The sequence below is a fragment of the Hyperoodon ampullatus genome, assembly GCF_949752795.1.
Source record: "Hyperoodon ampullatus genome assembly, chromosome: 2".
Lineage (NCBI taxonomy): Eukaryota > Metazoa > Chordata > Mammalia > Artiodactyla > Ziphiidae > Hyperoodon > Hyperoodon ampullatus.
In genome coordinates, this window is record NC_136915.1 from 197,711,168 (window position 1) to 197,735,717 (window position 24,550).

Below are 24,550 nucleotides of genomic sequence, written 5' to 3' on the forward strand. Positions count from 1 at the left end.
GCCCAGGGGCCAAGGTCAAGAGGTTAAGAGGAGCCAGCCCTGACACCCAGGCTCCAGCCCATCCTGGGGACCGCACACCAGGGACGGCGAGGCACCCACTGTCCTGCCCAGTGAGGAAACCGGTCATTTCCCAGCTGTGGCCGCATCTGGAGAGGGCACCACGCCCCCCGCCCCTCCCGGAACCCTCAGCCCCAGTGCGGTGCTCTGCAGGGCTGTCATCGTCCCCATTTCACATAGGACGAAACTGAAACCCAAGGCCGCACAGCTACCCCCGAGGAGGCCGGGCTTCCAGCTCTGGGGTCTGAACCGTTTCCTCCACAGCCCACCGTCCTGGGTTTCACTGGAACGCTGCGCTGAGGGCTTGGCTTGAGCCGTCCCTCCCGTTACTCCTGACCATCCGTCCATCCATCCATCCATCCAAGCAGACAGAGCGAGCTGAGCTCCGGGCTGAGCAGGAGGAAGCTTGGGGACGTGGAGGTGAGGGCCTCACCCGCGATGACCTTCCCTGGTGTCTCACGGGCTGCCTTTCGCTGTCCCTACAAGCCTTTATCACGCCGTCAGAGTATCTTGGAAACAAACACGGAAAACCCACCGCCGCTGGGCAGAGTGTGGGAGGGGAGCGCGTGGGCCGGGGGCCAGGGCTAACGTTTTCCTGGCTCTGCGGACGGCGTGTCAGGGGAGGTGAGAGGCTGGAGGTCAAGCTCGGGTCTCCCGGGCTCTTCAGTGCCCTTCCTGTCATCCGAGGAGTGGGTGCCACCCCCGCCAGGAGCTCCTGGTAAAGCACATGGAGCACACCTGACGTTCGTCCCCTGGGTGCCCGCTCGTTGGCACACACAGACGGACAGCTCTGCACCGGGCTTGGCCCCTGGGGTGCAGAGAGGGCAGGGCGGGAATCCCCCAGGAGCCCGGGACTGGGGTGGGGCGGGCAGCCAGCATTCCCTGGTTCCCCTGGATCTCACGTCTAGGCTGGCAGGCTGGTGGGGAAACAGCCTCGTGGGAATGAAGGTCAAAAGAGGAAGGCTCCCACCTGCTCGGGGCTCGTGGGGACGTGTGCACCTGGGGGCACTTCTTATTTAGATGCTGAAGGACTCAGCGTCTGCAACCCCGGGCGTCTACTTCCCCGTGTTGGTTTTCCCACATTACTTGACACTGAGACTGAAATTCAGAGGGCCTGTGTGCTTGACAGGGGCCAGAAATGAAATAGACGGAGGCTTGGAAGTCAGTCCTGAGGACCCTGACCTGCCTTCCCGCCCAGCCCCAGCCCTGCAGCCCAGAACCGCGTAGGCAGACCGCTGAGCCGGGTCAGACCGGCGGGGCAGTGTGAGGCCCAGGCTGCTGGGGGAGGACGCAGGTGACCCCTTGTCCCCTGGAAAGATGGCCCAGGCTCTGCTTTCCAGCAGGGCCAGCGGTGAGCACTTCTACGCTCCCCACAGCCTCTCCTGAGGAGGCCAAGCCCGAGACGGGGCCCAGAGGCCCTCGGGGAGTCTGCTTAGGCCCCCAGCCTCGAGGATGTCCGGAGCTGGGGAGGGAGGTGGGAGCCGAGAGGCAGCAGGACAAGCCGCCCAGCACCAGAGCCTGCCCCCCAGGATGGCTCTTGAAGGAAGGCGGTAAATAGGGAGCCGGCCCTGGGGACCAAGGTGGGAGGCTCGGGGCGGGGGCCACTGACAGCCACTTTATTCCACCTTTATGGCTTCACTCTCCACCTCTACCACTTTATCTCAAAGGACGGAGCAGCTGGGGAGAGGCTGCGTTTGCTTTTCCAAACCAGAGACCGGTTACATTCAGGCCAAGACCTGACCCCCAGGACTGGCACCCATGGGCTAGTTTCCGGCTGCTTCCCCAGTGGCTTCCCTCTGGGCCACCACTTGGAACGTGGTCCTTCAGGACAAGGCTGGAGCCCCCCACTGACTACTCAGTTCTCACCCCGATCACCGCGGACCCTCTTGTTGCTGAGGAAGGTGCGTGGGTGAGAGTGAGAGTGAGACGAGGTCCTGCTAAATGGAGGGGTCACCTGCCGGACAGGGACCCTCGAAAAGCTCAAATTCAGAATTTCTTCCTTTTTAAGGCTAACATCCCATTATGTGTGCAGACCACATCTTGTCTATGCACTCATCCTCGGATGGACCCTTGGGTTGCTTCCGCCTTTTGGCTGCGTGAATCAGCTGCTGAGCATGGCTAGGCAGGGGTGTGTCTTGAGTCCCCGCTTTCAATCCTTTTTTAAAAAAATCCTTTTCACATACTTTATTATTTATTTATTTTAAAAAATAGTGCTCATTTTTTTTTTTTTTTTTGTGGTACGCGGGCCTCTCACTGTTGCGGCCTCTCCCGTGGCGGAGCACAGGTTCCGGACGCGCAGGCTCAGCGGCCATGGCTCACGGGCCCAGCCGCTCCGCGGCATGTGGGATCTTCCCAGACCGGGGCACGAACCTGCGTCCCCTGCACCGGCAGGAGGTCTCTCAACCACTGCGCCACCAGGGAAGCCCAGTCCTCAACTTTTAGGTTGTGCATTTTTTTTCTTTTTCTTTTAAATTAATTTATTATTTACTTATTTATTTGGCTGTGTCGGGTCTTAGTTGCGGCACGCGGGATTTTTGGTTGCGGCGCATGAGCTCTTTGTTGTGGCGCACGGACTTCTCTCTAATTGTGACGTACGGGTTCTAGAGTGCGGGCTCATTAGTTGCAGGATGTGGGCTTAGTTGCCCCGCGGCATGTGGGATCTTAGTTCCCCGAACAGGGATCGAACCTGCGTCCCCTGCATGGGAAGGCAGAGTCTTAACCGCTGGACTGTCGGGGAAGTCCCCTTGCTTTCAATCCTTTTGGGTCTGTACCCAGAAGCAGCATCCCTGGAGCGAAACGCAGGCTCTGGCTTCTCTACACCTGCTGCCTTGACTGCTTCACCACCCAGCCCTCCTTGTACCGAGTGTGTCAATCACATCCTTATAAAACCCTCTGCCGTGGTCACAGCCACCGTGCAAGCCCCGCCCGACTCTCACCCACTGCACGTCTGTGCTGCTCTCCATCAAGGCTGCTGGACACACCCCCTCCTGAGCCCCAGCTCTGATGGCAGAATGCCCAGGTCCAGCCTTAGCTCTCACGTGAACTTGGGGACCACAGTCCTTCCCGGGCTGTCCAGTGGCTTCAACGAATTTGCATGAAGCTGTAACAGTGCCCGGCGGCGCACAGGAGCTCCCGGTAAAGGCAGGCGTCCTCACCGAGCGCCTGTGCCCAGTCTACAGCCCCTCCTGCCCTCCTCCGTATAAACCTGGCCCCTGACCCGCCCCACCCCCCGTCTCAGCAGAAGCCTCCTCCACTAAAGTCCCGGAATAAACAGAAACCGACTGTGGGAATCCTCCCCCTCCCGCTGTGGCTCCCCTCCCTCCTCCTGTCCGGGGCTCCCCTGCCTGGGGCTCCGGCTCAGCCCCACTCCCTGCACCTCCGCCTCCCAGAGCCCTAACCCCTTCCCTTGCCCGGCCCCTCCAATCGCCGTGTAAAAGTGCTCACACCTCTCCCAGGACAACCAGATCCTGCCTCAAGCCCACCATCCCGCCCAGGTGCCCTCTGTCTCTATCCTTTTACCCCAGCCTCCCCCAAAGAGTTCTTTGTAAATCCCTGTTCATCTCTGGATCCAACACAGTTTTGCCTCAACCCCCAACATTCCATGGAAATGTCTCACCCAGATCATCGCTGACCTTGTTGCTAAATCGGATTTAGGCCTTTTATTCCTTATCTTGCTTAGTTGCTTGGAAAACATGTGACACTCTGGACCAGCCCTTCCCTGCCCCCTCGAGCCACCTCCTGGCCCTCTGGCAGCTCCTTCTCAGTGCCCAGGCCGTCCTCCTCTGCCTGCCCCTTAAACGTGGGTGTTTTCAAGGTTTCCCTTGAAGCCTCCTTCATTTGCTCTTTTAGACTCTCCCTGGGTCACCTCGTCCACTCTGATGGCATCAGCTGGGTTCTATGTCCTGGTGTCTCTTGAAGCTGTACTTCCAGGCCAGAACCCCCTATGGAGGTTCGGACCCTAGTATCCAACTGTCTAATGAACATCTCAGCGTACGAGCCCCAATGCACCCCCCAAACTCCTCTCCCCGCCACCACACCTGCTCCACCTTGGTGGGTGGGTCCCCGAGTCCATCCTGGTGAGGGGGGTGGACCAGCATGTGGGAGCGGCGTGGACCCCTCTGCCTCACTCATCCCTGCTCCCCACCCCAAGGGAGTCAGGGGGAGGCTGTGAAATCGACCTATTGTACAAAAGACAGCTTTATACACACACACCATCTCCCACAGGCAGATGAGGCCGCATCCTCCACACTACCTTCTGCATCCTCACCAATGCACCTCTGGTCCAGGCCCCGCCACCTCTCACCTGGGTCACTGCAAGACCTTCTCACTGGCCTGCTCTCTGCCAGGACACTCTTCCCGCCGCAGCATCAGGACCTTTCTGGAGTACAGATCTGCCAACTCACTCCCTTCCCTGAAACCTTCTGGTGGCTCCCCAGTCCCCCAGGGTAAGCCTTGACTCCCAAGACCTCACCCCGACTTGCATTCCTTCCCGCCAGCCCCACCTTTGCCTTCGCCTTCCAGGGACCCAGACTGGGCTTTTGCAACGATGTTCTCACTGCTTGGAAAGCTCTTCCTCCTTTTTCCTGGTAAATTCTTACCCTAATTTTTAACCTTGAGGGATCTTAGCTTAGATCTTTAAATCAGCTGGGATTTATTTTGGAGTATGTTAGGAGGTAGCAATCTAACTTTTCCCCCAAACTAATGTCTGAGTTATCTAACGTCTGGATTACTTTTATGATAAGAAAAAACAAAAGTTGTTGCAGAAAAAGAAAAGGAAAGAAAATTGTCCTTAAATATTTCAGTTTCATAGCAAAAAAAAGGAAAAAGAAAAACAAAACAGAAAACCAAGACCTCTCAGGTCAGCAGCAGGTAGCAGGGACGGATAGGGACAGAGACGGGCGGTGACTCCCCATCACGCAGCCCAGCGGCGCTGTGCCAGGACCCGCCACGGAGCCTGAGCCTTGCCCGGTCTCATTCCAGCAACTATGAGGTCAGCACAGTGATAAATATGAGGGCCGCACAGAGGGCAGGGGGGCTCAGGCGCCGCCTTCCACCCCAGTGTAAACAGTTCATCTTTACCTCCCGGGGTGGGGGCTGCTTTGTGAACCCGGGACACAGCGCACTTCCTGCTGGCGTCCAGCGCGAGGCCAGGCTGCCTCTGTGTCCGCTTTGCCCTGTGCGTGGAGGGAGGGAGGGCCGGCGTCTTCTGGAAAGCGGGTGACGTGGAGACTCGGTGGTCCAGCCCCTGCACCGAACACCTCACCAAACTCTGCCCCGTGGCTTCTTGCGGTCCTCGAGGGCAAGGACTTCGTGTGAAAGAGACGTGAATTGCTGCCCAGGGGAAGGACACCTGCCAGCGGGGACGGGGGCGACTCTGGGCCCTTGACCCCTCCTACGAGCTCCAAGAGCCACCCAAAGAAGGGAGGGGCCTGTCTGCGCCCACCGGCATTTCCCTGCAGGGAAGGGGGCGCCAGGTCAGGGGTGGGTCGCGGCTGCCCTGGGCCTGCCCTGGCCAGACCCCCGTGGGCCGTGTGAGGCTGGAAGGAGCCACCTCCAGGGAGGAAGGAAGGGTCCCGTGGTGGATCTTCTCTGCCCCGAAGGCTCAGCGGCAGTGTCTCTGTGGACCTAAGGGACCTGTCTCTGGCCGCTGGGTCTGGTGACTCAGGGTGGGAAGCTTGTAGCAAACCCCATTTTTGGAGAAACTGGGAAAGCACCCGGTAGAAACAAACAAGTCGCTTTGGCCCTCTGCTGTCCGCCGGGCTGGGCTGCCCTGAGCGCCTGCAATTTGTCCCAGGCAGACGCAAGCCAGCGAGTCTGGAGGAGGCTGTAAAGCGCCGCTTAGATGTGAGCGTTTCCCTCCTGTCCCTCCTGCCACCCCTGGGACCTCAGTGGGACCCAGGGAGTGAGATGAGCAGTTTAGTAATTTTTAAGGAGCTTGTCTCCATTTTAGTACTTATGACTATTAGAAGAGACCAACGTTCCTTCAATTTTGACATTGCTCTCTCCCAGTTATCTAGGGTTCATATTCCAACTTTCCGTGGCAACTCAATTTTACATAGTATTTTTTTTTTTTTTTTTTTTTTTGCGGTACACGGGCCTCTCACTGCTGTGGCCTCTCCCGTTGCGGAGCACAGGCTCCGGACGCGCAGGCTCAGCGGCCATGGCTCACGTGGGATCCTCCCGGACCGGGGCCCGAACCCGTGTCCCCTGCATCGGCAGGCGGACTCTCAACCACTGCGCCACCAGGGAAGCCCTACATAGTATTTTGAAAGGTAATTGTAACGTCCCTGGGTCCCACGGGGGTCCCAGGGGTGGCAGGAGGGACACGCCCTCCTCTTGCCTGGTTGTGAGAGGGGGCCTGGCTCTCCCACAGCCCCTCCCGCCTGTTCTGGACGAGGCCTGGACTCTGCTCTGCCCCCGGCCCCGAGCCCGGCTTCAGGCTTCAAGTCACCATCTTGAAAGGCTTAATTCCTGGACAAGGGGCCTCACACTTCGGTCCTGAAGATTCTGGAGCCAGTGCCGGGCCGAATAGGGAAAGAGGAGGGAGGATGGGGCGGCAGACACCACGTCCCCGGAGCGGACCCGGGACGGCAGCTCCACCCCCCTGCTCCCTCACCTGCCTCCCTGACACCTCAGCACCCTCGGCACCGCTGTGCCGGGGCCACAGCTGGGCCCCTGCCCGCCTCACTGCCCTCTCCAAGCCACCTGCACCTGCAGCCGGGGCCATCTCTCGGAAATGTCACCTGGTCAGTGGGTCCTGGCTTTTGGGATGAGACCCAGACCCCTGAGCAGGCCCACAGGCCCTTGTGACGTGGCCGCTGCCCGCGTCTGTGCCCCGCCCCCTCCTGCCCGCACTCCGGTCTCTGTGCAGGACACGGGGCCTGGCTGCCTTCGAGGTGCTGTTCATGCCGCCCAGTGTCCCGTCCCACCTCTGCCTGCCTGACTGTCCTCGTCCTTCCCCCACCCTTCTCCCTCTCCTCCTCTGCCTCATTCTTCATTTTTGTTTTAATTTAAAAAAAATTTTTTAATATTTATTTTTATTTATTTGGCTGCATCAGGTCTCAGTTGCGACACTCAGGATCTTTGTTGCGTCACACAGTCTCTTTTATTGTGGTGTGCAGGCTCAGTAGTTGCGGCACGCAGGCTTAGTTGCCCTGCGGCACGTGGGATCTTAGTTCCCTGACCAGGGATGGAACCCCCGTCCCCTGCATTGGAAGGCGGATTCTTAACCACTGGACCGCCAGGGAAGTCCCCTCCTCCTTCTTTTTAACTGTTTATTTGGGGAAACTTCAACGGTTCACAAAACTAGAGCATAATGACCTCTTGGCAGCCCAGTCATCACTGTCTGCCCACCTGTGTTTCTCTCACCCTCACATTATTTCAGGGCAAATCCCAGGTATATCGCTTCATGCACAAACGAATCAGTATGTATCTCTAAAAGATGGCAACTTTTGAGAAAGAGACCTACGATACTGTTCTCTTCCCTAAAAGGTTAATAATAGTTAATTCCTCTGAATGGTCCATCAACATGCAGCCCACGCCCTGGCCTGGGAGCCCCTCCTGGGTGGCTGCCCTGTAGCCCTCTCTGTGCTGTCCTGGGACTAGATGGTGAGCGGCTTGAGGGCAGGACCGGCCCTTTATTTCTGTCCCCAGCATCTGGCCTGGCCGAGTGCTTTGCATGTAACAAATGCTTGCTGGGATGGAATGAAATATTTCAACCTTACCTATAATGTCCCTACCACGTAGGTTCCAAGGACAGAGAGCTCAGTTCTTCCTGAGGAAGCCAAGCCTTTGTTTTTTTTTCAAGCTGACGCTATGGCCGAAAGCCCTCTGGTCCCGCCCCCAGGGTCCCATGAAACAAGGTCCCCTCCTCTGAGGGCTCTTTCCACCTGTTATACTGAGCCCGTCATCCCAGTCTGACCAGAACTTTGTGGATCCTGGCTCCGCTGTTTCCAAGTTCACGCTCCCTCTGGGCCTCAGATAATCCACAGGTCTGGTGGGTGTGCCTCCCAGACCCCCATGCCCACAGGACAGGGCAGAACGGATGACAGCCCTGCTGGCCTTGGGGACCCCCACGTTCCAGGCCACGTGTGCCTTCCTGGGCGCCGAGCCACCGTGAGGGGTCTCCCGATGCCTCTGGACGTGACGGGACCATGGGGATGAGGGACTGCTGGCTTCAGTGCCACCTCCCCGGCTGCTGACTCTTCCTGCAGATTTTACCCCAGGAAAATGCCACACCCGAGCCTCCATTTCTCAGGCCTTGGGCACCTGCAGGTCGTTCTGGAAAGTTCCCTCTTTTGTGCTGCGGGGTCGTCACGACTCCCAGAGGCAGCTCCTTTCCCGCAGTCGAGGCCAAGGAGCTGCAAGGGAACTGGGACCCCCTTGTAGTAGAGTGAAAAGGCTGGGTCTTCCCGTTTGAGACACGCTGGTGGGGGGAGGGTCAGAGCTGGGGACCAGCCTGAGCACTGAGCTGAGTCTTAAAGCCCCAGGACAGCTGGGAGGTGGGGCTAGTCCTTCCACTGCAGCGAGAGAAGTCGAGATCTAGCTGCGGGGGCAGGGGGGACTTCCCTGGTGGCGCAGTGGGTAAGACTCCACGCTCCCAGTGCAGGGGGCCCAGGTTCGATCCCCGGTCAGGGAACTAGATCCGACATGCCACCGCTAAGAGTTTTCATGCCACAACTAAGGTGCCCGTGCGCTGCAACTAAGGAGGTGGCGAGCCGCAGCTAAGGAGCCCACCTGCTGCAACTAAGACCCGGTGCAGCCAAGTAAATAAATAAATATTAAAAAGAAAAAAAATCTAGTGGGGGGAGTTATCATAATCATATCAGTTATCAGTTAATTATGTTAGTTATAATTAATTAATTATGATAGTTATCATAATCAGTTAATTATGATAATCAGTTATCATAATCATAATGGGAGTTCTACCAGCAATTTTAAATGGTCTAGTAGCCACATTAATACAAAGGAAAAAGAAACAAGTGAAATAAATTTTAATAATGTGTTTGTTGAAGTTTCAGTGCCCTTGAATTAGAAGGGGCTGAGTCACTAACCCTGCAGATGGAATGTCTAAGCGCTGACTAAACTTGACCTTGAACCCATCACAGCCTTCCCTTTCCCAGCGTCCCAAGAATATGCTCACGTGTGCACGCACACATGCACACACACATGTGCACACACACCCAACGCCACGTCAGACTTCCCTCTGTGAAGATATGCATTCGGGACACACGCAGGAAGGGTTGATGACATGATTTCCTAACAAATCCTGTGTTTTTAAAATAAAAAATACATGTTTTGAGCCCATCTGAAAATGATTTCCACATGTGATCAATGTAAAATTACTAGTGAGCTACTTTATTCTTCCCGATAGGTCTGGGGAGTCTGTGTGGCTCACACTTGGCTCCCAGCGGCCCCACCTCCAGCTCGTCAGCCCCACGTGGAGGGGTCCGCGTGAGTGACTGCACTTCCCGTGTGGGCCGCTTGCTTCCCTCTGTTTATTCCCACTTGTGACGAGCAATAAAAGTCCTAAATAATAAGGGCTCCTGTGATCCACAAAGACTCTTAGTGACCCAGCGTCCCGGGAGGGGGCGAGTGGAGAGACCACGGCCTCCTCCGCAGCGGCTGCAGGACCTGGGGTGGAGGGGGTGTGGGGTGGTGATTCCGGGGCCGCAGGCTGGGTGAGCGAGCCCTGGGTCTGCATCAGGGAGAAGCCATCCTGGGACCACCGAGGGCAGCGTGGGCCGGGCCAGCTCCCGCCCTAGAGCGCAGAGGGCTTCCAGGCATAGGGTGCACGGCAGGCATCCGCCACTCGATGGGGGGCTCAGAAAGGAGGCTGAGAGACAGACTCTTTTTCTGTGAGCTTGAAGTCAGAAGGAGGCGTTCGAGAGCGTCCCTGGTCACCAGCAGGGTGACCTCCTCAGCCCCAGCTCCTTTGTCTGTCAAGCAGGTTAAAGCCTGTCTATCCCATCTACACTGCAAGGCTGACGGGAGGGGAAATCAGACGGCGCCTGCGGGAACCCACAAGCCTGGACAGGCCGGCAAGTGTGAGGTTCCCCTTTGCAGCCTGGACAGCTGGGGCTCGTGAGCGGATTTCCCAGGACAGCAGCTGAGTGCTCACCTGGGTCAGCTGAGCTGAGACACCCTTCCTTTGCTTTTCTGGGGGAGGGAACCGGTACCACGAGGACGTGGTACCTTGGGATGCCTTTGGGGCAGGGCCTCGGAAGCAGGAGGTTGGACAGTGCCCTCGCCTCCTTGACATCCTGCCCACACCTGCAATTTCCCAGGCTGGAGACTTGATTCTCTTTGTCAGTAGGAACGACTCTTTCCTCCCAAGTCCAAGGGAAGCCGGGCACACCAGTTCTGCCACGGTGCACGCAGGTGACTGCTCCTGGGGGGACGGAGGGCTGCCCTGCCTGGCAGATGTGCCAACATCAGGAACCTGAGCCTCGAGAAGGAGCACGGGTAACCTCGCGTGTCCCTGTCCCGGGAGTAACCATCAGGGAGTCTTTTCTCCCCTTTCCTAGTCGGTCTCGCCCATCTGGCCACAAGTCTCAGTCGGGAAGTGTGTCAGTGGCTCTGTTTATCATGGGGTTTGGCTCAGTCTCTCTGGGGACAGACGCCAAAGGCCAGGGGAAGGAGCCTGCGTCTGGGGATCCACTTGGGGACTTGGAAAGTATATTTATTGGAAACCATGTAAGTGCCCAAATATAGGCAAATGGCTTAACCCAGCCATACGATGGACCATAATACCCTCTGAAAACGATGCTCAGGAAGAATTTTTAGTGACATGGGAAAATGACTACTATAATATGATAAGCAAATAATAATAAAAAGCAGGAGACAGAATGTATGTGAATATGTGTGTTTGTGCATAGAGTTATCTCAGCTACAAAAGGAAAAGTGTGTACACACGCCTGCACTCAGGAAATGTGACCACGGCTGACACCTTTAGCTAATAAGACAAAGAATTATTGGTTATTTTCTCTTTTTTTTTTTTTTTTTGTGGTACGCGGGCCTCTCACTGTTGTGGCCTCTCCCGTTGCCGAGCACAGGCTCCGGACACGCAGGCTCAGCGGCCATGGCTCACGGGTCCAGCCGCTCCGCGGCACGTGGGATCTTCCCGGACCGTGGCACGAACCTGCGTCCCCTGCATCAACAGGCAGACTCTCAACCACTGCACCACCAGGGAAGCCCTATTTTCTCTTTTTCCCCTATGTTTTGATATTGCCTATAGAGCCTTATGACATTACAATTATAAATTATTGTTTGAAGAAACAGCACCTCCGTGCTCTGGGTACCACTGTCTCCTCCTGCCTTTAAGGCAAGGATTACAGGGACGGAGAGTAAAACAGAAAGTCTCTCTGACCCCTGACCTGAAGAAACCCTGACCATTGGGACACTGGCGTCTTCAGCATCTGGGTCATCAGTAGACACTTTCCCGGTGATTTAGAAATACATTCTTTCTAAATAATACACAGGGATAGGCAGGCAGAAGACTCTACCGTTGGAGTGGGGGAGGTGACCCATCCTGGGGACACTTGGTCCGAGGAAATGGCCTGAAGTCAGCCCTTGTCGAAGGGGATTCCAGGAGAATGCCCTGAGGCGTCCACTGTATGTACTGAATTTCTTTCCTCTGTATTTAGAATGGGACCAGCTATTTAGCATCTTTGGGAGAACTGAGGAAACCGTCACTCAGTTTTCTGCAGGGCTGGGTTCCCTGCAGAGCCCTGGGGAGAAAAGCTGGCCGTTTATCTACAAGGACCTGCTCCCAGTTCTGCTCCGGCCTCACAATCCTGGCTTCAGGAGGGCCGGTGTGCATCTACCTGGGTCAGAACTGGCCCATCCACAACTTTCCCGGTTATCACACCCCCGTGTTCAGACCCCCAGCCTCCCCACAGGTGGGCCTGCGACTCCGTGACCGGGGCTTCGCTCCCGCTCCAAGGGGACACCTGCGTGGAGCCAGTTCTCCGCAGGAGCCACGTCACTTTCTCTGGATCGAGAGGCAAAGCCGCAAACTTCTCCAGACATTTTAGGGGAGAAACCAGATGGTGGGCGCTGACAGCCCCAGCTGGCTGGGTCTGGAGCTAATCATTAATATGCTCTTTAGGGTGTATCAATGGCCCCCAAGATACAGGCGAACTTGACTGGGTCAGGCTAAAAATGTCAGCCTGTGATCTCAGGTCCCTGGAGAGCCAGCAAAGAGAAGATCCAGAGAAGAAAGAAAAATGGAACAAGTCAAAAATGAGTCCTTGAGTCTCAATCTGTCCCGAACAAACTGAGGGGGAAATACGGCTGTGACCTCTCCCAGCGCTGGGGCCGCAGGGTGTAAACTTGTGGACCGATTTCAGTGGCTGTTTACAGAAACTGGAAAAAAGGAATCACTGCCAAATCTCTCTCCATTTGAGGATCTGGACACAAAATCATATTTTCCAGCAGTCTCCGAAGAGCATAGATGAATAAATAACTTCTGCAGGTCCAGTCAAGTAGGACGAGAATGGTATTTGCAAACTATCCATCCTCTGTTCATTCAACGTTCAGATGTGTTCTGAGCTGGGCCCTGCACTCACTGCTGGGGAGCGGGGCTGGGGGAGGGTCAGGCCTTGCCCTCTAGACGTGCGGGGAAACACGGACACAGGCGATGCGGGAACACGGCGTTCCACGTGTGTGGGAAAGTCACGGCTGTCACCGGAGCCGAGCCTCCAGGGAGGAGGATTATCTGGGCTGGCAGGTCAGCACAGGCACAGAGGAAGGACAGGAAGCCCCTTTGTGGGCCACCGTCAAGTGTAGACATGGCAAAGGGTGAAAGTCAAGGGGAGGAGCATTAGTAGCCGGCGTCAGGGAGGTGCCGGCTTCCCCAGGGCGCCCTGGGCCGCCACGGAGTGTGGGTTGGTGGTGGAAGCCGTGCGGAGCAAGGGGGTCTCACGCAGGACAGTGTCGGGGTCAAGGTTGCGTTCTATGATAAGACGCTGGCAGCTCGGGGAGGACGGATTCCACGGGCAGAGGAGGGGGTGGGCGGCGAGGTCATGACGCGTGATCTGGGCGACAGGGAGGTGGACCGCAGGGGAGGACGGCGCATCAGGGTTCTGTCGCCAAGAGAACCCGGGACACGGGCAGAGGGGCCAGGCGGCCCCCCTGCTCACCAAAGTACAGAGGAGGAGGAAAGGCGGGCCCGGGGTGGGGCGATGGTTCATTTATTTTTGGACTAGTTGGACTTGAGACACTCGAGGAGCACAAGAGGCAAGTGAATGCTCTAGACTCAGAATGGAGATCTAGGCCAGAGGGAGTGGGTGGGCACAGGGGCTGCGGCCAGAGCCCTGGCCACAGCGGTACCTGGACACCAGGGGAAGATGGGGAGGGGGCAGCTGGGGAGGGAAGGAAAGCAGCGCGCTGGTCAGGGTGTCAAGGGACCGAGGTGGCGTCAGATGGCACAGAGGAGGCACGTGGGACGAGGACTAAGAAGCCAGCCCCCCAAGGCTGAATGTGCAGGGGCCAGGGCGCTGTGGTGAGATGGTGACTGTGGGGCTGCTCCCTGTAGTTTTGTTGTGAAGGAGGAGAGATGGGGCCAGAGAGAGAGCAGGGAGGAAGGCTGAGGAGAGACGGACAGACAGACACAGAGAGACACAGAGGGAGGGACAGACAGAGATGGACAGAGAGACACAGAGAGACACAGAGGGTGGGACACAGACACAGACAGACAGACACAGAGAGACAGAGAGACACAGAGGGAGGGACAGAGACAGAGAAGGACAGACACAGAGAGACAGAGAGACACAGAGGGTGGGACAGAGACAGAGGGACACAGAGGGAGGGACAGAGACAGAGAGAGACTGACTGAGAGAAAACCGGTGTTTAAGGGAGCAAAGGTTGCAGAGGACACAGGAGAGAACAGAATCCGAACAGTGCCTGGTCCAGAGGAGGGCCGTCTTTTCCGTGCTGAGATGGGAGGGAAGGGGGTAGATTACATACATGGACGCCTACAAGTTTTCAGGTAGCAGAAGAGGAATTTGAAGGTATTCTCACCCGAAGCCCTCAAGTTTCTCAGTGAAACCTGGCGCTAGGTCATCTGCTGAGGGTGAAAAAAGAGCTGGGACAAGAGGGTTCCTAGAGGAAGGCTGACTTCTGGAAGAAGAGAGGGAGGTGCGGAGGTTTTCCAGGCAGCCTGAGGGCCTGGCCGCGGGCACCGACGACGTACCCGCTACGTCATTCTCTCCAGGTCTGGGGAGCAGCTGTGGGGCGGGGCACATATGCCAGAGGGTTAGTCTCCTGCCGGCCCGGTGATGAAGGTGGGGGCCGAAGCATGGGAACCCAGGGTCATGCTGAGAATGACCGAGTAAGACGGAAGCTAAAGGGGCAAATGAGCAAAGCCGGAAAGGCTCCAAACACTGATGAGACGTCTGTCCACGCTGGGGCCAAGGATGGAAGAGGCCACAGTTTCTGGGAAAGTTATAGTCTCGGGGTGGAGAGACCTGACCCGGGCCTCACTGTGGCATCCAGGTCTGAACAGAGAGACTGGTGGGCGTGTGGGAGGGCAGGATGTGTCCCAGGACGTGAAGGCAGGCGGCTGCCCTCAAGGATGGGCCCCAGGAGAAATGACAACGGTGGCTATCACTTAATTAAATGCCTACTGTTTGCAAATTGCTATGTTAGACATTCTGCAAACTTGTGTGCCCCACCCTCATACAGACTCCAAATTAGATAGGATCACCTCTATTCACAGGCAAAGAAATGGAAACTTCATTATGCGTTTTCTGTGTGGCAGCAATTCCACTCACAGGCACATCCCCAACAGAAATTAAATCATAAGTGCACCCAAAAGTGTTCATAACAGCATGGTTTGTAATATCCCCAAAACTGGAAACAACCCATATGTCTACTAACAGTGAAACGATAAATAAATTATGGCATATTTATACAAGAGATTACTACATAGCGGTGAAAGTAAACAACAACAACAAACAAAGCTACAGACAACATGGATGGATCTCACAAACATAAAGACGAGTGACAGGACACACACTGTGACTCTAAATATATGATTTTAAACAGGCAAGACTAAGCCCGGGGTTAGAAGTCAGGGTGGGGTTCCCGTGGGGAGGGCACGGGAGTGGCGATGGGGAGGAACATGGGGCGGTGCCGCCAACGCTCCAGTTCTTGTTCACTTTGTGGGAATATGGGAAAGTCTGTATTTGTGTTTTGTACACTTTTCTGTATGTATTTTATATTTCAATAAATACGTGTGCTAGAAAAAACATCCACTCTTGTCAATGAGATACAGGTAAGACACTGAAGAATAAAATGAAAGAAAGTAAAGCTGGCAAACGTTCGGAGCTCATCTGAGGCTGTGCGGTTGGTGAACCGTCTGGCCGGGAAAGGAGCCCGGGGCCCCTGCTTGGCCTGCAGCCCAGGGCTCGCCCCACCACCAGCCATGCCGAGAGGCCCGGAGCCCCCCACCTCCCGCTGGGCACGATGGCCTTGGGGACAGAGGATCAATGTCCCGGAGTGACTCTCTACTGGGTCTTGGAACAGCTCTGGCAGCCGTCGCTGCTGATGTTCCAGGCCGGGTTTCATGTCTGGGGCGTCTTGTGTGTCCCTACCTCACCAGGAAGCACTGAGCATTTCTCTTGGGACCTGAGGCATAACCTCTGACCTCTGACCCCAGCCTCCCAGCTTCTCCCCTTCAATCCACCCCCGCTTGGCCGCGCCGTGTCTTCCCAGAGCAGCCCGGGTACCTGGCCCCATGTGAGAGGCCAAGCTCCCCTCCCCCTCCCCCACTCGCCTTCCTGACGCATCGTGCCCCCCTCCGCGCCTCCCCCAGTGTGGGAGGTGAGGCCCCACCGTAGTGCGTCCCGCCATCCAGGTCTCCCTCTCTACTGACCCTCCCCAGCAGCACCGAACACGCTGTCATAGCCCATCTTTTTAAACCTCCTCTCGTGATCCGTGTTTACCTCCAGCTTCTTCCCATTAGAACAAAATGCAGAAAAAACAGAGAGCCGTGTCTGTGTGCTCCATCTGCCGGACCCGCCATCCTCCTCGAGGCTTACCTTACGGAATCTCTCAGCAGGAACAGACGTGGCAGCCCCCCCCACACACACAACTGAGCCCCTTTCACCTGCTTCTAAGAAACGGCTCCGCGCCTCCGCCCTCCTCCCCAGCCTCCTTCAGGGCTCCTCCCCCTTCTCCAGCGCCTGAAGCATTGGGAGGGGCGGAGACGTGGTCCTCGGCCCTGGCTCTTCCCCGGCACTCGCTCCCCGAGTGCCTCTTCCCGGCTCAGGGTCTTCAGCATCACCTCTACACTTCGGGCTCCCAAACGGGCTCTCCCCACTGAGCTCCAGACTCGCACCTGCAACCCAGCACTCCCCTTGGGGGCTGCTAAGCTCCACAAGCATTCTTCATCTGCTCAGATCCCCTCCTCACGTCAGTAAGCGGCACCAGATATACCCGTAGCTCAGGCAGGACGGGTCACCTCACTCCTCTCTTTCCCCCAAACTGTCAGCCAGTCCTGGCTGTGCTACTGTGAAGTATTTCCTGAATCTGACCACTTCTCCCTGAAACATCCTTGAGCTCTTGCCCAGCCCTCCTCCTCCAGTCCTGCCCTCCTGCCCTCTGTGCATCCCACAGCTGGCAGAGCAATGGATCCTTTCATTTTATTTTTCATGGAAAGGCATTTTACTTTAAATATAGCAGTGTGTACATTTCCTTTTGAAAATGGAGATCAGAACACATCTCTCCCCTGCTCAAAACCCTCCAATGCCATCCCACCCCACTTGGAATAAAACTCCAGGCTCCCACTGCTGCCCTGTAAGGCCCCGCATCACCTGAAAACCACCCCGCATCACCTGAACCCCGCCCCGCATCACCTGAACCCGCCCCGTATCACCTGAACCCACCCCCATATCACCTGAACCCACCCCCATAGCCCCTGAAAACCACCCCGCATCACCTGAACCCGCCCCGTATCACCAGAACCCGCCCCGCATCACCTGAACCCTCCCCGTATCACCTGAACCCGCCCCCATATCACCTGAACCCGCCCCACATCACCTGAACCCGCCCCCATATCACCTGAAAACCACCCCGTATCACCTGAACCCACCACCATATCACCTGAACCCGCCCCCGCATCACCGGAACCCGCCCCCATATCACCTGAAAACCACCCCGTATCACCTGAACCCGCCCCCGCATCACCTGAACCCACCCCGTATCACCTGAAAACCACCCCGCATCACCTGAGCCCGCCCCCGCATCACTTGAACCCGCCCCCGCATCACTTGAACCCGCCCCCACATCACCTGAACCCGCCCCCGCATCACCTGAACCCGCCCCCGCATCACTTGAACCCGCCCCATATCACCTGAACCCGCCCCGTATCACCTGAACCCGCCCCGTATCACCTGAACCCGCCCCCATATCACCTGAACCCGCCCCCGCATCACTTGAACCCGCCCCGTATCACCTGAACCCGCCCCGTATCACCTGAACCCGCTCCATATCACCTGAACCCGCCCCGCTTCACATGAACCCAGCCTACTCCTGGCCTCATCCCCCCGCTCGACTGCTCCGGTTACAGGGCCTGGCTCGCCCTCTGACAGGCTACACCTGCTAGCACCACAGGCCTTGTGTTTGCTGTTCCTTCTAGACCGTCCCGTGGCTGATCCCTCAGTCCCTCCCAGGCCTGCTCCCACGTCGCCTCTGGGCAGTGTTTTCCCCGACCCCTGGCAGGAATCTCCCCCCACCAAGGCTGTTGGTTATATACTCTTTCCTGACACTAGGTTATTCTTCTTTGTAACAAACAGATGTTACATGTGATGTGTGTATATGGTCTCTATGAGTATTATCTGTCTCACCCACTAGAATGTGAGCTCAGGGCCAAGGGCCTCTCCGTCTTACTACTGTCTCCTAGCGTTTAGAAAGTGCCTGTTGGGGACTCACGAAATAGCTGGAGAGTCAATGATTTAGTGGAATCCTTACTTAGAAACACAAACATGATCCATGAACCCTGCCTAAAAAGAGTGAAGGCGGGACAAAGCTCCAGGCCCCACCTCCAGGCCCCCAGCCCCCAGCCTGCCAAGCGCCTTCTTTTTTTTGGCCGTGCTGCACGGCACGGCATGCAGGATCCTAGTTCCCCGACCAAGGATTGAACCTGTGCCCCCAGCAGTGGAAGCTCGGAGCCTTAACTCCTGGACCGTCAGGGTCAGGGAAATCTCCCTGCCACATGCCTTCCGTGCCCTATTTTGCCTAAACCTCACAACTGCCCTATGGTGGGCTTTACTTCCATCTTGAGGATGGGCATCTCAGGCTCAGAAAGGCAAAGGGATGGGGTCTGAATCCAGGTCCAGCTGCCTCTGGAGACCCTGTTCTGGCCTCCAGACTCGCTACCTTCTGCGCCCGGGATGTTCCACTTTTCAGGTCAGGACGGGGTCCTGCTGGCACTGATGCGACGGCCTGAAGGGGCTGTGGACCCTCCTGGGGGAGGCAAGAGGCGGGTGGGAGGGAGAGGGTGCGGGGCAGGAGGCCGTTCTATTCCTGTTTGTAAACAGCATCCGGACGACCAGCTGGTCTTCTCTGCCCTGGACCCCAGAGACCAGGAGGGTTCGCAGGCCCGAAACCTCCCCCATCTCCCTTCCCCCAGCAGCGTCCAGCCCTGCGCCTCAGCCCTTGAGCCTGGGGGTAAAATAATTAGGCAGAGGCTGGAAGAAACCAGGCCACAGGATGGGGGTGGGGCCGGAAGTAGTTAACCCCACCCCCCCACCCCGCCTCCCTCGTTACTGAACTCGGGGCCACTCTCCCGCGTCCATCAAGTCCTCACCGCCACCCGCAGTAGTTTTTAACCTCATGAGAGATTAAGAAGTCGATTTAGCGAATACGCAGGCATGAAGTCTGCAGGATTCAGGGAGAGGAGGGAAGGTCCCTGTGCCACTTTCAGCACCTGGTCCAATTCAACCTCACAGTAACCCTCCAAGGTCACCTGACAGGTAACGGGGTCGACTCAGGAAGCCACGTTAACGAGGCCTTCGGTCCAGAAGGTCCTCAGCACCGTGAGTGTGCTTCCTTCCTGAGGGGACTCGCCGAGTTCTCTAGCTCGTAAGGGACAGGAGCTGGGTCACACCTGGACACCTCGGGCTCCAGACACCGGGGGCTCCCCCCACCCCCGTGTCCTGGGCCAGCAAGCCCTGGGGGGACAGACCCCGAATCCAGACCCGTCTTCCTTCTCCCGTTATGCCAGGAGAGGTCTGGTAAACAAGCTCAGGCTGGTCTGGAAAGGCTATTCCTGTTTATCCGACTTGGCAGGCATCGAATATCAACTACCCCCCCACCCCAGATGTCTGACACAGATGCTCCAGTCTCTTGGGTGGAGGGAGAGGCTGATGGCAGCAGATGGTGGGTGCGGGCTCTGGCCCCACCCTTGCCCCTTCCTGCCTCAGCCTGGGGACCCCGAGCCCCCAGCCTACCTGATCTGGTAGCAACCTCCCCTTGGTCAGTGGGATGCTCATCCCAGCCCCGCCCACCTGCATCCCCCAGCACTGCTGCGCTTTCTGCGTGTTCGGGTCTCCATGGTCCTGCCTCCCTGTCCGCCCGGCCCATCGAGCCAAGCTGCGTCCCTGCTGCCTCACTGAGGAGAAGGCAAGCGCTCAGGGGCAGCCCAAGGCTGGCAGCAGGAGCTTCACTTGCTGAAAATTCATCAAACTGAACATTCTATACATACAGAAGAACCTATATAATACACGAGTAAGAACAGCAACTAAGACAAACACACGTGGATCCCACCACCTAGTTTAAGAAGTGTGCTTGGGCTTCCCTGGTGGCGCAGTGGTTGAGAGTCCGCCTGCCGATGCAGGCGACACAGGTTCGTGCCCCGGTCCGGGAAGATCCCACATGCCGCGGAGCGGCTGGGCCCGTGAGCCATGGCCGCTGAGCCTGCGCGTCCGGAGCCTGTGCTCCACAACGGGAGTGGCCACAACAGTGAGAGGCCCGCGTACCGCAAAAAAGAAGTGTGCTTTTTCACACTCCGGATGGACAGAGGCAGCTTTCAGATCCAGGGTGGGATTCTGAGCTGGCCGGGCCATCGCTGGTGCCCGCTGGTGCCTCCCCATCACCTCTCCTGCCCCCTCCGCCCGGCCCCTCCGGGGCTATTCTGGTTGTGTACCCACTGGGGTTAATCTCCTTAAGCAAGGAGCCATGCCGCCCAGTGCACACGGCAAAGGGCAATGGGACCCGCTGGTGCTGCTGGGCTCTTCCGCTTTCCCGTCCCTGCAGGGAGACCACGGATGCTGGGCCGGGAGCTGAGGCTGCGGGGGCAGGGGCCACGGGGAGCTCAGAGGCTTGGGCCCAGCAGCTACTGGCTCGTGGAGGTTCTCGAGTTTTCCCCGAGGGAGAACCCAGAAGGGCTTCCTCCACCCCGACTGAGCTGCCCCTGCTCCTGCCTGGGCGCAGGTGCTAATCCCAGCCCCCGGCAGACCAGGGAGGAGGACGGGGAGGCAGGCAGCAGGTCTTCTTTCCCACTTGGGAAGGAAAGAGAACACACGGCTGACCCGCTGGGATCCGGTTCCTGAAACCTGAGCCAGGACGAGGGTTTCACTGAACCCTGGGCTACACACCTGCCAGGGCCGTCTTTCACCTGGGCGGGAGGACTGGGAAGGCACACACTGGCCGAGGGTTCTGCCCCTTTAGGGGGAGGGAGGGGAGCCAGGGGTCAGCTCTGTCAAGCCCACCCTGACCCCCTGCTCACCAGGCCGAGCTAGCACGTGTTCTCCAGAACCACAGCAGCTGCACAAGAAAGCAGACTCGGCAACACTGTGACGGGAGGACAGGAGGGGTCGGGGTGGGGTTGGCACAGGTGGCGTTGGAGCGCTCAGATCAGGCCAGGTGCCTGACACTGCCAGGGGCAGGGAAAGTCAGGGAAGACTCCCTGGAGGAAGTGGTACCTGAGACCCAAGGACAGATAGGAGCTGACCTGGAGGCAGCAGGGGGTGGGGGAGAAGCAGAGCGAGGTCCCTTCCACAGTGAGACCCACCCAGTCTGCATATGAACCTTGGGGACCCCGCCCCAGGAAGAGCCAGAGTTTAGGACCCAAACTGGGCCTGCCTTCCACTCTTGGTCTCTATGTATTAAATAAAAAGACAACATTTTACTGTGGAAGATCTGAAACATATACACAGAAGTAGAGAGATGAGTATAATAGCACAGTGCGGACTCACCACCAGCTTCAACACGTCAGCAACTGTCTACCAGCGGGCAGTCTCATGTCATCTATACCCTGCCCACTCCCCCCGGCCGTAGTACTTTAAAGCAAATTCCCTAATCCTAGCAGGTTTTTTCCCATAAGTGTTTTAGTGTCCGCATCTAAAAGATAAGGATCCTTTAACAAGTATGTCCACGGGCTTCCCTGGTGGCACAGCGGTTAAGAATCCGCTTGCCAATGCAGGGGACACGGGTTCAAGCCTGGTCCGGGAAGGGCCCACATGCTGTGCAGCAACTAAGCCCGTGCGCCACAACGACTGAGCCTGTGCGCTACAGCCCTCGAGCCACAACTACTGAGCCCATGTGCCGTAACTACCGAAGCCCGCGCGCCTAGAGCCTGTGCTCCGCAACAAGAGAAGCCACCGCAATGAGAAGCCCACACACCGCAACGAAGAGTAGCCCCCGCTAACCACAGCTAGAGAAAGCCTGCGCACAGCAAAGAAGACCCGACACAGCCCAAATAAATAAATAAATTAAATAAATACAAAAAAAGAAAAAAGTGTGCCCACAACACCGTGATCAAGTCAGGTGACGCCGGCTCCTTACTCTCTGCTTAGAGGCAGCTCCAGCACCGCCCTCCCAGCTCCATGGCTCCTGGGCTTCTTGACCCAGAGAACTGACACGTTGGAGCTGCAGTTTTCGCTTCGAACCAGCCCGATGAAGTCGATGAGGTGGATGCTCCAGCCCTCACTGTGGGGATGAGGAGACCAAGGCAGGTCACAGTGCGGGACACTGGTCCTCAGACCATGTGTTTCAAAGTAGAGTTCGTACCAGGCTCGAGTTTTGCTAAGGGTGCTGACGAAGCCGCGTCTCTGGGTTTGTGCCCCCTCCCCAGGTGACACAGGTGACTCTGCCCACGGCCCGGGAGCCGCCGAGCTGCATGGGCCCCGGCCTGGGGGAGGAAGCGGTGTGGGGTGTGGAGGACCGACAGCCTCTGCCCAAGGTAAAAGGCCTAGAGGTGCCTTCCCCACAGGCGTCACCGTGTCCCCTGACTCAGGCTCTGCCTGCGAGACGAGTGTCCACCTGGTGCTAACCGGCCGGCCGGGAGGGAGGCCTGAGAGGGTGAGCCCCTCACATGCTCTGCGGCCCGAACGCCTTGCTTTGGGATCAGGAGTGTTTCCTGCTTGTCTTTCGCCTCTGGGGACCTTCGCAGCTGTGGGCTCAGAGCCTGGGGCCTGGGTGCCAGGGGTCCAGTGGGGCGTTGGCAGAGGTGCCAGCCCCCGGGGAGCAGCTTGCTCCCTTCCCTGTGTGTCCCAACAGCAAGTCCCCGCATCCTCTCATTTCCCATCCAGGTGGTAGGATCTACCCAGCACGTCAGAGCTGCACCTGGACCGTGCCCACAGGCTAATAAACTATAACTGACCTAAAATGCTACCGCTATGTTAGTTCCCGGTGCACAGCATAGTGATTTGATATTTCTGTGTGTTACAAAACGACCCCTACCCTACCAGCGTTTTGGCAAAGCTTTAAACACAGGCCGGGGTGGCAGGGGCATAGCCGGGCGCCAGCTCCCCCACTTGCCCCAGCCTCTGCCCCTCTGCTGTTGCTCCCCATCCTTGAGGGGCCATGCGTGCCCACCGGCGGGTGCTGCAGCTAGTGTCCCCGCCAGACACCTCGCAGGAGTTTCAGGTGATGGCGCACAGGGAGGTGGCCGGCGAGGTCCAGGCCGGGGGGTGGGGAGGCAGCACACAGCAGAACAGTCTCCCCAGCAGACACTCCTGACCTGGAGGAAGGGTGTCTGCGAAGTCGTCCTCCGGCCGAGGCCAGGCTACTTTGTCCCAAGAAAACCCACATATGAGCACGCGGCGGAAACCCGGGAAAAACCCAGAACGCCACTTTGCTCAAGGCCATCCTAGACGTGCGCAGACGCTTCCCCAGCGGTCATCCCTGCCCCTCCTCTGTCCCCTCCTGGTGGCAAAACACCTGGTGGCTGGGAAAGAGCTTCATCCCCCAGCCAAGGGGCCTTACCCCCAAAAGGGGGGCTGCTCCCTCAAGAGGCTCCTCCAGAAAGTGCAGACCCCCCCTCCCCTGGGAATGAGACGGACGGAAGCTGTGGGTGAAGGCACAGACCCTGGCCTGTCTCCACTGCCCTGGGAAGCCCATCTGACCAGCTGCCTCACATGGTCCACATGCCACGAGATGCCCAGAGGCCTTGAAAGAGAGCTGTTCTCCACAAGGAGAGGCTGGCAGGAGACTGCAAGCCCAGTCTCTCTTCCTGCCAGCAGGGTGGGATGAATGGGAAGGAAAAAAGCCAGGTGTGGGCGTCCGGGTGGGGTCAACCCGACAGTGACCATCCCAAGGGCGTCCCCTCAAGCTCCCAAGTTGCTAGCAGCCCCGCGTGATACGTGGGTGCAGGTCCCCCCAACACATCCGACCTCTGCTTCATGAGACAGCAAATAGGGGTAAGGAGCTCACACGGCCAGTTCAGGGGATGACAGTCGGTTCTGAAACATTAAATCCTTTGCCAGCGAGAACTCTTCTTCTAAGGAAAGAGCATCCTCATCGTGGCGTCGGGGTCTCGCCCCTCCCCCTCCCTCCCCCTCCCCCTCTTCTCCCTTCCCCCGCCCCGCCCCCCCCACTCACATCCATGGACATCTCCCTCTGGATGAGTTTCTTGGTCTCCTTTTCACAGAAGTTGAGCATGGCCTCCCGGTTGTACACGCCCGTGGACGGCTTCTCCGTCTGGTTCCTCTGGCGCAGCCCCACGGGGACGCTCCCATCTGGGTCCACCACGTCCAGCTCCTTCTCCAGCTCCGCCATCTCCTCAGGAGACAGGGTGGACAGCAGGCTGTCGATGTCGGGGTCCTCGCTCACCTGCCGGCGATACTTGGCTACCTTGGACATCTTGGCAAAGTGGGCTGCTGCTCTTGCGAGGGCTGCGGGGAGGTCCTGGTGGGCCGGGACGGGGTGCGAGCCGATCTGGATGGAGCAGACCCCCAGCTGGTCGAGGACCTCGGCTCCCTGCCCTGCCTGCTGCAGGTGCCCAAGTGTGAACGGGGGGCAGCAACCTCCCCAGTCCCAGGGCTAGTGGACCCGGGCTGGTCCAGCCAGCAGCCAATAAGGCCCCATGACGGCCCGGCCCTGAAAGGAGAGGCCAATCCCCGGGCGGGGGCGGGCCTGCCTCGCTGTCAGAGCTGTTTGAAACTTGAGGACATTCCAGGGAATCTTGGAGCGCTGTGTGACCAAATTTAGCACAGAGCATTTAGCCTTTTAAAGACAAGGGGGCCACGCAATGAGAAAAAGATATAAT

At 57.7% G+C, this 24,550-nt stretch overlaps 1 protein-coding gene across 1 annotated transcript in view; it reads right to left on the bottom strand.

Moving 5' to 3' along the window:
* LMOD1 (leiomodin 1) overlaps positions 1-24,144 on the bottom strand; it is a gene marked incomplete at both ends in the record, with an annotated part of 30,870 nt that extends 6,726 nt beyond the window's left edge. Inside the window, one exon of the mRNA XM_079696666.1 lies at positions 23,884-24,144. Coding sequence (XP_079552792.1) covers positions 23,884-24,144 — 261 coding nt within the window. The remainder of the gene's footprint in view (positions 1-23,883) is intronic.
* Positions 24,145-24,550: the final 406 nt, after the last annotated feature.